This window comes from Pelophylax lessonae (genome assembly GCF_965119305.1).
Source record: "Pelophylax lessonae genome assembly, chromosome: 1".
Lineage (NCBI taxonomy): Eukaryota > Metazoa > Chordata > Amphibia > Anura > Ranidae > Pelophylax > Pelophylax lessonae.
The window spans coordinates 793,982,901-793,999,981 of record NC_138768.1 but is presented as its reverse complement, the minus strand read 5'-3'; the positions used below and the strand labels follow the sequence as shown (position 1 = coordinate 793,999,981).

Genomic DNA, 17,081 nt, shown 5'->3' with positions numbered 1-17,081 from the left:
CACCGCCAACTAATCTGCCATCAGCTCACTACCTACTCTTACAACCTCTTGTAACCTTTTGTCACACCCCATTAGATTGTAAGCTCTTCTGAGCAGGGCCCTCTTAATCCTCTTGTATTTTATTGTATTGTATATGTACTGTCTCCCTCTAATAGTGTAAAGCGCTGCGTAAACTGCTGGCGCTATAGAAATCCTTAATAATGATAATAATATACATTTACATAGACTTTGCTGGATAGCCTTAACCTGAAGTGCTTCCTCTTTCCTCTGTTGCTACACTGACTTTACTCTGTTCCCAGGAGTTTTCAAGGAGTGGCTGAGGTACTAGTACAGGCATCCACTGAATTGGAGTACACTGGGCACCTGCATTCCTTTCTGTTGCTTTTGCAAAGAGAACAATGTCCGGTGTTTTGGAGTATACCACAGCTAATTTAGCAAGTTTGAAAAAGACAACTCCTGCTTACTGAGCCAGAAGAGTGAATATTGAATGTTGCTGTTTGCCTTACTGTCACTACACTAGTGGGAAAAGAACCTGGAAAAAAAATATGACAGCCCTTTTGGGGGTGAGTGCTACACGCTTATAGGAAAAGCCATCAACTTGAGATGAAGTTCTTTCACCTGTGCCTTGCTGAACTATGGAAGACACAAAACAGTTAATCTGTTTTAGTCTTTAAAGTGGTTGTAAAGGCAGAAGATTTTGTATCCTAATAGATTCCATACGTTAAGATAAAAAACCTTCTGTATGCAGCAGCCCCCCTCAGCCCTCCTACTACTTACCTGAGGACCATCTAGATCCAGCGATGTTGTGTGAGTGTCTCGGCTGCCCGGGACTCCCCTCCTCAGCCTTCGATGGGATTGCTGTTCTCCAGCCATGGACACACTTGAGTGGCAAACCATTGCAGTGCCCGATACCCATCGTCCAGCATCAGTTCTCTCTGGACCAGCCTATCCAGCTCCGTAACACATTCTTATCGAGTATGCTCTCGTAGGAATGGTACACGTAAATCCAGCAGCAGCCAGTACCAATCCTTGGGCATAGGTGTGTCCTTTCCATAACAATCTAGATCCACTTGAAGAGCCTCCCTCCAGAGCTCCTGGCAGATTGCGTCTCTCAATTCCAGCCCATCCCAGGCAGAACCAGACTCTCCGTACTGGGCGTATGTCTATGCATAGGCCACTGGAACTCTGCTTTCATGGTGACCTGCTCCTGGAACACTTCTCCAATAAGAGCAGACACTGGGTCCGCTGCATCCACATCTCTCGCAGCCTCCTTATGAATTCCTCTTCCATGGCTGCTCGTATATGTTCCTCCCCCTATCTCCTAGCTGAACCTTAGATCCCAGTGATGGTTTTGGTTGTCCCAGACTGCAGGAAGCATCCCACTGCTGCCACTAAATGTGACGGACCGCTTGGCACCCCGCTTGGCTGCCTCTGACAAAACCCTTCCAGCTGACCGATTTCTAATACCAGCCCTTTAACCCAAGCATAATACACAGACAAGATGTAAAGAGGTAAAAACCAAAAGAATCACTTTATTGAACAGAAATACAGTTTTTATACACTTCAAAAACACTTCTGCTTAGAGTCTCTGAATCTAGGAGGGGGTTGAAGCAGTCAATGCTGGTTTGGGCAAAGAGGCCCCAAATCAGTATCAGAGAGACATGAACTTAAATCCAAAGTAAAACTACTCCAAAAGTCCCCCAAGCACACACCTCCCAAAGAATGGAGCCCCCTAAAAACACCAGGGTCCATAGTCAGTAGGCAAGAGCCTAGCCTGCAGTACAAAAAGCCCCTGTCTCTGTTGGGTCTATCACACCTATCTAGCTTTTTCTTTCTATGTAATGTTAGGGAGGGGACTGGTGAGTATAGTTTACCATTCTTAACACTGTAAGCGCTGGCAGATCTCATTATAAGTTGTAAAATAGATGTGCCAATGGCTTTCCTAACAAACGATTAAAAATCTGAAGACTTGGGGTGGGATATGGTATGTGAATGCACTTATAAAATCTTGTTGTGTTATGAGAATTACCTTATTTTTAATTACAGTTTTTTAGGCTATGAACTTTCTTTGGGGGCTTCCCTATCAGCTGTTTTAGCCCTGGTGTAGCATCCCCATTCTCTGGGTCAACCTGGACCCAGCCAATTAGACTGAGTGCTTTGTGCTCCTGATTGTTTTGTATGTGAGTACTCAGTTTGAACTGGGATTTGCTCCTCAATAAAAATAGGATCTCCTGAAAAAGCCATTCACTATTGAAACACGTAGAAATCAGAGATCATGACATGCACTTCTATTTTTTATGTCATCTGGCCCAAGACAATTATGGATATTTGTTGTTGTTACTCTTTTTGATGCACATGCATGATTTACAATGGGGAATACAGGCTACACTTATGACAAGTGTTTGCGGTTTTTATGTCAATTTTATGGACTTGTATTGTGAATAAACATTTGTATTATTTATAATTATTTGCAAGTACTCATTTCTTTTATTTAGGGTTATGGGTGGAAACCTGTAAAGTCCTTTTTCTCTTTTTTTTTGTCTTTTTTGTACTTATTTGGATGTGGTGCCACATCAACAATTTGCACTTCATTTTTCTGTACTTATTAAATCTGTCCCTCAGTCTGTCCCCTCATTCCACATTGCAAGCTATTATGAGCAATTGCAAGCTCCCTTTAGAGTCTTATATATAAACCTGCAACTACAAAGGTAGAAAATGTTTTTAAAATTATTTTTAGGTATGCTGTGTAAATTAGAGCACATAAACATATTGTGTGGGTTTCTCAAATGTGACTGCAAATGTGGAAATGCATTCTGAAGTAAACTTGTACGCAAATTCCACACACAAAAGTATTCACATTTTCTAAACAAGCAGTAAAAGCATGAAAAACAAGCCATCATTACCTCTGTAGCTATAGACATTGTTGGGAAAGTTGTACACAATGGAGGTACTTAAATCACAGGTTATTTTCCCTTTATTTTTTATGTAAGCAGAATCTTGGGCTTGCAAGTGTTTTAAGCTGTTACAAATTGATTCAAACCTTGCTTTAGAGTCCTCTCTATTTTTGAGGAACTTTTTAATTATTTTGCACTACATGGAGCTAGAGAAGTAAGGTATGACTTTTACTACTCTATATGGTATGAAGCCCTAATAAACTTCACACAGTGCAGCGCTATAGACTCATCTTAGTCATTTTGTGCAAAAACAATAAAAGTTAAACATTAAAAAAAGTGTGTCCTTTTTGGCCTGGGGCCTCAGTTTTAGCTGTGTTGATGCTCATCTGCTATCTCATTTTGTGGACTATACTAACAATGAGGTACATTATGACTACTCATTAATTAATTATTCACTAGTAGAGATGGGCTCGGGCATGTTTGGATCCCACCTACCCAATCAAACCAGGAAGTGAGCACTGCACACGGCTAATCACAGGCAGTGAGACATTTCCCGATCTGTGCAGCTGCGGACCGGGAAATGTCTCACTGCCTGTGATTAGCCATGTGCAGTGTCGGGTTCCTGGTGGGATTGGACAGGGGGGATCCGGAACACGCCAGAGCCCATTCCTATTCACTAGCCAAGGCTGGGATACTGGGTTCACTCCTTACATTTTCTGGAATACCTTGGCGAAGCTTGCCTCGGAGAGGGCTTAATCAGGGTTTTTCATGTGCTTTTTATCATCCTAATTTTTGTATTTTCTTTTTACCTTTCTTTGGTTTTTGCCCTTTTGTAATCAGGTTTTTATGGCTTCCTATTTCTAAATTGCTTGCAATAGACACTATATTGTACAACAAATGGTATAGAAGAGGCTGCCTCCGCCTATCTAGAGACTTCCTAGGAAGGTACAATGAATAGTGCAGAGATCGGAAATAACACCTGTCCTTATGAAGATAATTGTAATTGTCCATGTCCCTCTTGTCATCAATGCTCAGAACATGAATTGTGTGTTCCTCAGAGGACCTTCCTTTAGATATGGCAGTGAAATTCTTGTGCATCATCTTTAGAAGAGGCTTTATTCTGGGATGACAGCCATGCAGACAAATTTGATGTAGTGTGTGACGTATGGTCTGAGCACTGACAGGCTGACCCCCCATCCTTTCAACCTCTGCAGTAATGCTGGCAGTACTCATATGTCTATTTCCCAAAGACAACCTCTGGATTTGACGCTGAGCATGTGCACTCAACTTCTTTGGTCGACCATGGCGAGGCCTGTTCTGAGTGGAACCTGTCCTGTTAAACTGCTGTATGGTCTTGGCCACTGTGCTGCAGCTCAGTTTCAGGGTCTTGGCAATCTTCTTATAGCCTAGGCCATCTTTATGTAGAGCAACAATTCTTTTTTTCAGATCCTAAGAGTGTTCTTTGCCATGAGGTGCCATGTTGAACTTTCAGTAACCAGTGTGAGAGAGTGCGAGCGATAACACCAAATTTAACACACCTGCTCTCCATTCACACCTGGGATCTTGTAATGCCCCGTACACACGTGCAGATTATCTGCAGACTTTTGTCTGCAGACTTACCTTTTCTATGTAGTGCAAGGGCCTGCCAGATTGCATACAAATTGAAAGTGTTTAGGTTTGACCTCATATTATATGGTTTTGGTAAGTCTGCAGACAAAAGTCTGCAGATAATCTGCACGTGTGTATGGGGCATTACACTAACGAGTCACATGACACCATGGAGGGAAAATGGCTAATTGGGCCCAATTTGACATTTTCACTTAGGGGTGTACTCACTTTTATTGCCAGTGATTTAGACATTAATGACATAGACATTAATGGCTGTGTGTTGAGTTATTTTGAATGGACAGCAAATTTACGTTTATCTTCAGTGTTGTCACATGAAAAGATATAATAAAATATTTACAAAAATGTGAGGGGTGCACTCACTTTAGTGAGATACTGTATGTGTGTTTTGGCAGCATGGTAGTGGGGGGGGGGGGGTAGTCTCTTATTTTGAGACACCCTCTCACACCTTTTGATGTGTATGTTGCCTGGTTTAGGTTCATTTATATGTACATTGAAGGGTATCTTATTATGTACACAGTTTGGACTTCTGTGGCCATCTACATCTCTTCTTCCCCCCCCCCCCCTTTTTTTAAGGTTGTGAATCCTCATACATAGTGATTCAGCTTAAATTACCTAGTTCTTTGTTCTGGTGCCCAATCAACATCCATACCCCTCTGAACTGGATGGGGGCAGTCCAGTGTCAATCAAATATGCCTCTTGCTTTTTTATAGGTGGCCACATGGTTGCTATATGACCCTCATGCATGGATGGCTCAATGATTTCCTTTAGATGTAATTGGTGAGCACAGTCATTATATCTTGTCAGTTTAATGTGAAAATCCCTAAATGCGATATGACTCTGTATACATAATATGTTTTCTCTTTTCTTCTTTTTAAGTCTGTGTGACAATCTAGTTGATGTTGAGGGTCCCCGAGGAAACAGAATGTGAATTGTGTTCGCGAAACGCATTGGACCTTCATCTTCCTCATTACCTAGTTACCTTAAGATATATGATCGACATGTAATGAGCCGTCTCATTATCAATTTTGTATATGTTTTTACTTTCATAACTATTTTTGCACAATAAACTATATAACCTTTTATACAATGTCGTCTTGTGCTCATCTCAATTGACAGCTCCACATCCTTTAAAGTCCATCTGTCTTATTGGGAGGGGTTTGTTCCCGTTCCCATATGACTTTTTTTATTATCAATTGACCACTAGGATGTGGATGTGGGTTGCTGTCTCCAGAACTGGTAAACTATAACTTTATCTAGTTATGAATGATAACTCTTTTGTTAAGCATTTTTGATACAATAAATACATGTCTTATCCTACCATTAAGTCTAGTGTCTGCCAAAATAACCGCTTGGTCATCAATTGAGGGAGCTTAACTCCCACTCGGATTCAACAATTTCCTTTTTTCCTTGCTATGTACAGGCCTAATGAGTCTAAGTATTGTAGCTAGGTACATTATTCACAATTGGGAATGTACTGTATTTATTCTATTTTTCAAGAAAAGTTTTATTATAGAAAAAAGCATGTCTATATATAATCCTGTCCACAAAGTACATATAAGTTCTCTGTGTTCATATACACACAGTCTATATTCAGTGAACCTCCTAGTACCTTCAAAATGCTGAAATGAAAATGAAAAAAATCAATTCTCCCTGTGAATCCATGCAAGATGACTGCTTTTAACCAACTGTAATCCCCTTCACCAGACACAAGGACTTGCGCTCACCAGAATGACATGCCTGTCTTTCTCAAGATAGCATGTAAGCTCAAACAACCATGGGGGTTAATCCTCCACTGCCTGTGTGGGCGGCCGTCCACGGCTTCCGGGAGAGATGTATAATCATTTAGAGGAAAAGATCTCACATATTTTAACACCGTTTAGGCAAGAAAGTTTATGCCAAACACATATACAGAATTCACATTTGTTAAAAGGTAAAAGGCAAAGAAACACTATCAGTCTGGTATCAGTCTGGTATAATTGAAGGTAGTACCACAGCGCTGTCTCACATCCAAGTATAACAAGCGTTTGCTCTGTGTGCTAAACACTGCTGGACTCCAGCAATAACTCCACTCAAACCACCTAGGCCCTGCCCCAATGCGTTTCATCACTATAGCGACTTTTTAAGAGGATCTTCTTGATAAAATCGCTATAGCCATGAAACCCAGTGTGAAAATGCGGTGGGAGCGAAGTTACTCAGTGCTAGAGTCAAGCAAAGTCTATACAATTTACAGGTTGGATTGATTTTTTTCTTTTTGCATAGAACATTATCTGCACTGGAAAAAAGCAATAAGTTAATTTCGGCATTTTTAAGTGATTGGGAGATGCACTGAATATAAACCGTTGGGCTGATTTCCTAACACTGGAGAGGGAAAAATCATGTGCAGCTATGCATGGTAGCCAATCAGCTTCTAACTTCAGCTTGTTCTATTAAGCTTTGACAAAAAAACATGGAAGCTCATTACAGTGGCGTAGCATAGGTTGTCAGTGCCCGGGCAAGGCAAGTAATTTGCCCCCATTTCTCACAGACTTTTAGTGCTCGCTTTATCCCTTCCACTAATACAGTATTAAGTACTAATAAGGGACATTTTAGAATGTACCCCTCTTTCTCTTTGTTCTCCTTTTATTCCCTTTTCTCTCTCTATCCTCTATTCGTCTTTCTTGTTCTTTCTATCTGTTATTCCTCTCTTCCATGTATTCTCTCTTTTCATTCCTTCTCTAAGTCCTCCTTGTTTTTTTCTCTCTCTCCCTCTCTCTCTCACCCCCCCCCCATTCTCCCTCTCGCTTTCTCTCTCTCTATCCCTCTTTCTCTCTGGGAAGTGAATAGCTACAATGCTAATTTACTGCATTACTGAATAAATGCTAACTATACACAATAAATATATATGCAAAGTATGTATATACACCTATATATATATTGCACCCAATGAATGATTGTCTTTGGGGGATCGCAATTTGGAATATGCCTTGAACATAGCCCCCTCCCCCAAAATAGCATCCTCCCAATGTACAGGTCCCGGAATGAGGGATGTGTTATACCTCCAATGTGACAGGTGGGGGCATGTGTAGTGTGTACAGTGTGTGTGTGTTTTCACTGTGTGTATTGTGTGTATGTGTACAGTATGTGTATTGTGTGTGTGTGTACAGTGTGTGTATCATATGTGTACACTGTGTGTACAGTGTGTATTGTGTGTGTACAGAGTGTGTATTGTGTGTCTGTACAGTGTGTGTGTACAGTGTGTGTATTGTGTGTTTGTACAATGTGTGTATCGTGTACGTACAGTGTGTGTGTGTGTGTACAGTGTGTATACAGTATGTGTGTGTACAGTGTGTTTATCATGTGTGTGTGTATGTACAGTGTGTGTACACTGTGTGTATTGTGCGTGTACAGTGTGTGTATTGTGTGTGTGTGTACAGTGTGCGTATTGTGCCACTGGCTCATTAGTTTCTATGCAGAGCTGCACCAGATTTTGCGCTCTCCAGTATTAGCAAATCAACCCCTGAGTGCAAATGAACATAGTTGTATTATCTGAGCATTTATACTGTATGTGTTTTTTCTGAACAGGATTATAAATGGAAACGCTTTTTTTTTTTTTTTTTTTTTTTTAACAAACAGATTTTATTTAGGTACTACATTAGCAAGATCAATATGATGCGTAAAACAGAGGAGTCAAATGAACATACAATAGTAGGCACTAGGGAATGAATGTGAGGTTCAGAAATGCTTTTTTTTTTATATGTTTGATTTTATTGTTTTTGCACAAATTGACTGAGACAAGGCTATAGCGCTGTACTATGGGCTTCATACTATATACAGTGGGTACGGAAAGTATTCAGACCCCCTTAAATTTTTCACTCTGTTATATTGCAGCCATTTGCTAAAATCATTTAAGTTCATTCTTCTTCCTCATGAATGTACACATAGCACCCCATACTGACAGAAAAACACAGAATTGTTGACATTGTTGCAGATTTATTAAAAAAGAAAAACTGAAATATCACATGGTCCTAAGTATTCAGACCCTTTGCTGTGACACTCATATATTTAACTCAGGTGCTTTCCATTTCTTCTGATCATCCTTGAGATGGTTCTACACCTTCATTTGAGTCAAGCTGTGTTTGATTATACTGATTGGACTTGATTAGGAAAGCCACACACCTGTCTATATAAGACCTTCCAGATCACAATGCATGTCAGAGCAAATGAGAATCATGAGGTCAAAGGAACTGCCTGAAGAGCTCAGAGACAGAATTGTGGCAAGGCACAGATCTGGCCAAGGTTACAAAAAGATTTCTGCTGCACTTAAGGTTCCTAAGAGCACAGTGGCCTCCATAATCCTCAAATGGAAGACGTTTGGGACGACCAGAACCCTTCCTAGAGCTGGCCGTCTGGCCAAACTGAGCTATCGGGGGAGAAGAGCCTTGGTGAGAGAGGTAAAGAAGAACCCAAAGATCACTGTGGCTGAGCTCCAGAGATGCAGTCAGGAGATGGGAGAAAGTTGTAGAAAGTCAACCATCACTGCAGCCCTCCACCGGGGCTTTATGGCAGAGTGGCCCGACGGAAGCCTCTCCTCAGTGTAAGACACATGAAAGCCCGCATGGAGTTTGCTAAAAAACACCTGAAGGACTCCAAGATGGTGAGAAATAAGATTCTCTGGTCTGATGAGACCAAAATAGAACTTTTTGGCCTTAATTCTAAGCGGTATGTGTGGAGAAAACCAGGCACTGCTCATCACTTGTCCAATACAGTCCCAACAGTGAAGCATGGTGGTGGCAGCATCATGCTGTGGGGGTGTTTTTCAGCTGCAGGGACAGGACGACTGGTTCCAATCGAGGGAAAGATGAATGCGGCCAAGTACAGGGATATCCTGGACAAAAACCTTCTCCAGAGTGCTCTGGACCTCAGACTGGGCCGAAGGTTTACCTTCCAACAAGACAATGACCCTAAGCACACAGCTAAAATAACGAAGGAGTGGCTTCGCAACAACTCCGTGACTGTTCTTGAATGGCCCATCCAGAGCCCTGATTTAAACCCAATTGAGCATCTCTGGAGAGACCTAAAAATGGCTGTCCACCAACGTTTACCATCCAACCTGACAGAACTGGAGAGGATCTGCAAGGAGGAATGGCAGAGGATCCCCAAATCCAGGTGTGAAAGACTTGTTGCATCTTTCCCAAAAAGACTCCTGGCTGTATTAGATCAAAAGGGGGCTTCTACTAAATACTGAGCAAAGGGTCTGAATACTTAGGACCATGTGATATTTCAGTTTTTCTTTTTTAATAAATCTGCAACAATGTCAACAATTCTGTGTTTTTCTGTCAGTATGGGGTGCTATGTGTACATTCATGAGGAAGAAGAATGAACTTAAATGATTTTAGCAAATGGCTGCAATATAACAAAGAGTGAAAAATTTAAGGGGGTCTGAATACTTTCCATACCCACTGTAGGTTGTTTGGGTTTTTAAGTATAGCAGCTATGTATCTAATTTTTCATCTGTTTAATATATTTTGATATTTCACACTTTTTGTAATTTTAGGGGACATTTTTAGCACAGATTGGGGCGATTGTTATTCTTTTACTGCTTGGTAGAGACTATATCTTTTCAATATTCCTATTAAAGTTTTACAAAATATGACATATGACAAATGTGTTTTTTTTCCACACAATGTACAAAAGTTTGCTAACATAACTTTTTGAGAATATTCTAAATACTGTAATGTCCATAGACTGGGCACGTGTACACTTTAAGATCAATGCTATGGAATTTATTTCTAATTCAAGTTTCTAATTAATTTATTTCTAATATTTCTATTCAAGTGTTTCTTTGGATGGCTGGTACATACATCTAAAAAAGTGACGGGTGAATTTGCTAAGTTTGATTCCCCAAGAGGCTGGAAAATCTCATTTGAAATTCGGCAAACCCAAATCTCACTAAAGTCTATAGCGTGCAAGTTCCAAACGTTTAAGGATAATAGGCAAACTCCTGTCAACAAAACGGATGGGAAGCTAGGTCCTGTCACTGGGGAAATGTACCAATGCAAAAAAGAGAGAGGGTTTTTTTTTTTTTCATGCAGCTTCAATGACAACACTAAAAATACTTATCATTTAAATAAAATGCTGTACTGGCAGCTTATACTTGGCTGTGAATTAGATTTGTATCTTTTAAAATTAGCTTGACTTACATACAGCACCCAGCATTTAACATAAAATGAGGGACCTATTAGCATAAAAAAAATATATATATATATACCCCCTAAATAAATAAAAACTTCAAAATACTACCCCCTGAAAATAAAGCCCATTTTGTTGACAAAGAAGCTTTACAGCAAAAAAAAAAAGAAAGGCAAGGTTTGCTATAGATGGGAAAGGAGCTAAAATAGACAGCTGGCCGCAAATCAACTAGAAAATAAATGAAAGACAAAAACAGCCCCTGGTAAAAGGAACAAAAATCATCTGAGGAGCTGATTGCCCAAAAAGTTAGCAATCATAAAAGAAATATTTTCTTAACTGACCCTAATCTCTCCCTATACAGTTTTTCAGGTTTCCCTACAACAGCTGTTAATTCACTAAGAATTTGGCTACTCTATTGTCCTTTTATAGTAAGGAAGCTGGCTTAACCAAAAGCCCCTTTTTGACCCTAATAAGCTTGTTGGCGATAGCTAAAAGTCCATGTAGTGCATTATGATTTTAGAAGATTCTCCTGGGCAAACCTCCAAATAAATTTGTTGACACTGTGAATCCCAAACCAGCAAGGTTTGCCCCAAAATAGTAGCAGCAAACCTGAATCTCTAAATGCTAATTGCAAAAATAAGATAGGGGACAGCTTTAGTGCATTTCCTAAACCTCTGAATTGGTGGCCACAGTTTATCTTCATTTATCAAATTTTCCCTTTAGTTTTAATACAAAGCAAAATATTGGTCTTATGACATAAATGTAAAGTGGAAATAACCATGGTGATATTTTCCTCCGATTTATTCCCTTCCCTTCTCTTCCTCTCCGCTCCTCTCAAGACCTGCTCTCAAGCTCCCTTGTCTCCTACTCCCATGCTCAACTCCAGGACTTCTCTAGAGTCTCTCCCATCCTCTGGAACTCTCTACCTCAATCTGTCTGGCTATCTCCTACTCTGGCTGCCTTTAGGCGATACCTGAAAACCTGTCTCTTCAGGGAAGCTTATTACACCTCCAACTGAATGGACTTTTATTGCTTCCATCAGCTCACCCCCCCCCCCATTTATAAACATTTTTACCACTTGCGCCACCCAATTAAATTGTAAGCTCTTATGAGCTCTTAACCCTCTTGTATTTTATTGTATTGTAACTGTACTGTCTCCCTTTATATTGTAAAGTGCTGCACAAACTGCTGGCGCTATATAAATCCTGTACAATAATAATAATAATAATTAATTAAACCAGTCTGAGATGGCCCTATTAGTGAAGGTGTTTTTCCAGACATGTCACTATCAGCATTCTATAGATTGTAAGACCAGTATTAATTAGGGATTTTGACCTTTTATTAAAACATTGAATAGGATAAATGTCTTCTTTTGGAATCCCAGTAATAGAATGTATGCTTATTTATGTTTTTTATCAACTGTAGCATGAGAGGCCGGATCTACCAAAAAATATTGTATAATCTTATATTTGCCTCAGTAAAACTTATATAGTGAACAATATCATATGACATAAGGTGTAGTCTTACCCAACCCCTCAGGAGTTCATAAGTCGTAATTCCTAATGACCACCAGTCGACAGGATAGGAATAGCCTGGTCCCACTTCCATGAAAGACTGAAAAACTTCTGGTGCTTAAATACAAAACAAAGATTTTAAAGGTTAACATTCTGTGTTTAAAATAATACAATAAATTTAGAAGCACATGCACCATAGGGTAATTTCAGCCACTGCATGACTTTCATTTACCATATTACTGTAGGTGTGTTATTAAGGAGACCTCATTTATCATTATTATAATATCTCTCCTTATCTCATACAAAAATCTTGACTGCCCAAGATGGCTATTAAATTACTTTTTGCTTTAAAAAAATGGGCACGTTTCATTATTTAAATATTATTTGGCATTTGAGATAGTAAAAGTCAAACAAAACATACCAAAAACTGAAAAGGTATCTGAATAACTGTTTATTTCACACAACTAGACATAGCCCATAATATTCAAACAGTAGTTTCATTTTTTTTTTTCTGACACTGGAAAAATACTGAAATTACTGTAAAAGCAAACAATTATTTAAATGATCACCAGTGTATTTATGTGATTTCTCTTGTTTTGGTAGTATGCCTTTTTGCTAATGTGAACCATTACAGATGTTAAAGTGTTTTGCACACAACGGTCCTCTTGTTTTATCTATGTCAAATGATGGAACTTATTACTGTTGACTAAAAGTTTGGTGCTAAAAGATGCCTCATTCTCTTCCTAGGGAACTGTGTATAAGCTCTCAATCTAAGCAATCATTAGACCATTTCCAGATTTTTACAGATTGAATTTATATATGAATCCTGTTATCCAGTGGTCATTTTTTGAACAAATCTACAATCCTTTGTTAATGTGTGTTTCTCATATCCGGAAAAAAATGTAGGACCATCTTATGGTTAATTTTTATTTATGTTTCGAAAGAATAACTCAAACACTGCAGAATAAAAGGTAGCACATTTTTTCTAGGAATTTTTTAAAGTGTAACTCCACTTTTGTTGAGAAAAAAACATTCCCCCTATGGGTGATCTATGAAGATTGCAAGGACTTTATCAAACTTTGTTGCAGATTTCTATCTTTTTTAATTCTGAAGAAATCACTGTTTGTCCTGTGCTTCTGTACTGAGTGGGTCTAATGGAAATGGTTCCATAATTATCAACCAGCTGCTGCAGAATCAGGGCTCTAATGAGTAAAGTTTCTGGGTCTGCATCCCTTTAGACCTCATATCCTATTGAAAATTTCTAGATGTTATTTCTATTGGAAGTACAGTGCATCCGGAAACTATTCACAGCAGTTCACTTTTTACACATTTTGTTATGTTACAGCCTTATTCCAAAGTGGATTCAATTAATTATTTTCCTCAAAATTCTACAAACAATACCCCATAATGACAATGTGAAAGAAGTTTGTTTAAGTCTAAAAGAACAACCAGCGCTGAAACCCCTTTAAAACGGTGAACCATACATCACTGTAAAACAATATTGTAAAAAACTTGTACAGTATTCTTAAACAGATTAATTCTTCCAGGTGTAGTTAGAAAGTGGTATAAATCACAGTGATGCAAATAGTAGTGATTACATCCAGAAGTGAAATGAACAATAATCTTAAAATAGAAAAGTACACAATGCCCTATGATGGGCGAACCACTGTGACAAAAAATATTTAAAATATAAGGAAAATCACACGTGATGTGAAGTGGAATAAGTAATATTCAGAGAACGTGGTCCATAATATTAGGTGGATAAGTCCAATATAAATCTTCTAATAGTTAAAAGTTCATAATAAGTGCAAATACAGCAGGCGATGTCTAGTGATCCCAGTGCCAATGTGAGTGAGCAAAGAATCCATAGAAACATAGAATGTGTCGGCAGATAAGAACCATTTGGCCCATCTAGTCTGCCCAATATATCTGAAACCTATGAATAGTCCCTGGCCCTATCTTATATGAAGGATAGCCTTATGCCTATCCCATGCATGCTTAAACTCCTTCACTGTATTTGCAGCTACCACTTCTGCAGGAAGGTTATTCCATGCATCCACTACTCTCTCAGTAAAGTAATACTTCCTCATATTACTTTTAAACCTTTGCCCCTCTAATTTAAAACTGTGTCCTCTTGTGGTAGTTTTTCTTCTTTTAAATATGCTCTCCTCCTTTACCGAGTTGATTCCCTCTATGTATTTAAAAGTTTCTATCATATCCCCTCTGTCTCTTTAACCTTTCCTGGTAATTTTTTTCCTGCAATCCATGTACTAGTTTAGTAGCTCTTCTCTGAACTCTCTCTAAAGTATCTATATCCTTCTGGAGATATGGCCTCCAGTACTGCGCACAATACTCCAAGTGAGGTCTCACCAGTGTTCTGTACAGCGGCATAAGCACTTCTCTCTTTCTACTGCTTATACCTCTCCCTATACATCCAAGCATTCTGCTGGCATTTCGTGCTGCTCTATTACATTGTCTTCCCACCTTTAAGTCTTCTGAAATAATTACTCCTAAATCCCTTTCCTCAGATACTGAGGTCAGGACTGTGTCAAATATTCTATATTCTGCCCTTGGGTTTTTACGCCCCAGGTGCATTATCTTGCACTTATCCACATTAAATTTCAGTTGCCAGAGTTCTGACCATTCTTCTAGTTTTCCTAAATCCTTTTCCATTTGGCGTTTCCCTCCAGGAACATCAACCCTGTTACATAACTTTGTGTCATCAGCAAAAAGACAAACCTTACCATTGAGGCCTTTTGCAATATCACTTATGAAGATATTAAACAAAATTGGTCCCAGTACAGATCCCTGAGGTACCCCACTGGTAACATGACCTTGTTCTGAATGTTCTCCATTGACTACAACCCTCTGTTGTCTGTCACTCAGCCACTGCCTAATCCACTCAACAATATGGGAGTCCATGCTCAATGACTGTAGTTTATTGATAAGTCTTCTATGTGGGACAGTGTCAAAAGCCTTACTAAAATCTAGATATGCAATGTCTACTGCACCTCCACCGTCTATTATTTTAGTCACCCAGTCAAAAAAATCTATAAGATTTGTTTGACATGATCTCCCTGAAGTAAACCCATGTTGTTTTTCATCTTGCAATCCATGGGATTTAAACAGATATAATGGCAGATGTACAAAACAGATGTAATGGCCGCTCACCTCACTTATCTCTCATATGGGCGTATCAGGTGTCTCGTGTCAACCTGCAGACCTTTGGGGAAAGAAACACTTTCCCAGGACAAACCGCAATCTCCACTGGTGATATGGGTATCAAGGCTCTGGTCACATAGGTTGGTCTAAGATATTACTGTTAAAGTTGTTGCTCAGACACTCGGTGGTTGAAGGGAAAAGATGGAGAGGGTCTCATAGTGTAGTAAGTTCATACATCATTTATTTCAGGTATACAATAAGTTAAACTCACATTTCAGTAGATAGGTACAAGCATGTAGATAAGGTAAAGCCGCCGATGCGGTTCCTGTGTTCTCACAGCGACTTCCGGTCTCGGCCGTAGACCAGGAAGTGACGTCACCACGGCGTTCTGACGCGTTGCGTAACCAATCAAGTTACTTTATCAAGGGGGCTCTGTCAGAGTGACCTTTAGGTTCTTAGTCACCTCCCCAACTAAGGCCCTGATCACTCAGTTTGGCCGGGGGGCCCATTCCAGGAAAAGTCTTGGTGGTTCCAAACCTCTTCCTTTTACGGATGATGGATGCCACTTGTGCTTATTGGGACCTTCAATGCTGAAGACATTTTTCTGTACCCTTCACCTGATCTGTGCCTCCATACAATCCTGTCTCGGAGGTATACAGACAATTCATTGGACTTTGTGGCTTTTTTTTATGCTCTGACATGCACTCTTAAAGTGGAGTTCCACCCTATTTTTATACTTACCTCCATCTTCTCGCTCCAGGTCACCTGAAAAAGAAATGGATAATCGCATATTTTTTTTTTTTTTTACTTACCTCGTAGCGAAGAAAAAATACTTACCTTACTTCCTTCTTCCTCCTTCCTCGGCCGCGGCCCGTCGTCACTTCCTGGCTCTGCAATGATTCCTGGGAGCTGGACGTCATAGCTCCCAGGAATCATTGCGCCTGCGCCGGCCCCGACGTCAGTTCCGGGTCGCGCGCGTCATTCCCTTCTAAACAGCTTCTGGGCATGCCCAGAAGCTGTGGAGGGATGACGCGCGCGACCCGGAAGTGACGTCGGGGCCGGCGCAGAGCATCGTGGGACCAAAGAAGGCGGAAGAAGACGCCGAAGAGGATCTCGCTGGCTTCAAGCTGCCCACATCTGAGATGGCAGCGCTGGACAAGACGTTTGCAAGGTAAGTATTTGTCCTAACAGGTAAGTGCAACCCGGGACAGATCAGAGGCTAGCCATTGTGGAATGTACTAGCCCTGACTGTCCCGGGGGTATTAAAAAAAAAAAAAAAAAATCCAGGGTGGAACTCCGCTTTAACTATGGGACCTTATATAGACAGGTGTGTGCCTTTCTAAATCATGTCTAATCCACTGAATTTACATGTGGACTCCAACCAAACTGTAGAAACATCTCAAGGATGATCAGTGGAAAGAGGGGATGCCGATGCCAACAATCTGACTTGTATCTTAGGGAAGACTTCTAGAAAAATCAGAGAGCCAATCACACAAGCAGTAAATGATTATTCTGGGGGGCATTCTGTACACATTCAGAACACCTCCAGGTAGCCATATTGCATTGCACTTTGCAGAAAATTACAGAGCTGCAGATTGAAAAGGAAAGGTCATTTTTTATAACATTTATTTGCAAAATGACTTGTGTCGCAATTGTATATGCTATATAATTTTTTATTTGCTATTTTTTTTTCCCCCATGAAAGTGGAGTTACC

At 40.0% G+C, this 17,081-nt stretch overlaps 1 protein-coding gene across 1 annotated transcript in view; it reads right to left on the bottom strand.

Moving 5' to 3' along the window:
* Positions 1-17,081, bottom strand: part of STK32B (serine/threonine kinase 32B) — a 391,673-nt gene that overhangs the window by 120,108 nt on the left and 254,484 nt on the right. Inside the window, exon 7 of the mRNA XM_082263144.1 lies at positions 12,219-12,322. Coding sequence (XP_082119270.1) covers positions 12,219-12,322 — 104 coding nt within the window. The remainder of the gene's footprint in view (positions 1-12,218; positions 12,323-17,081) is intronic.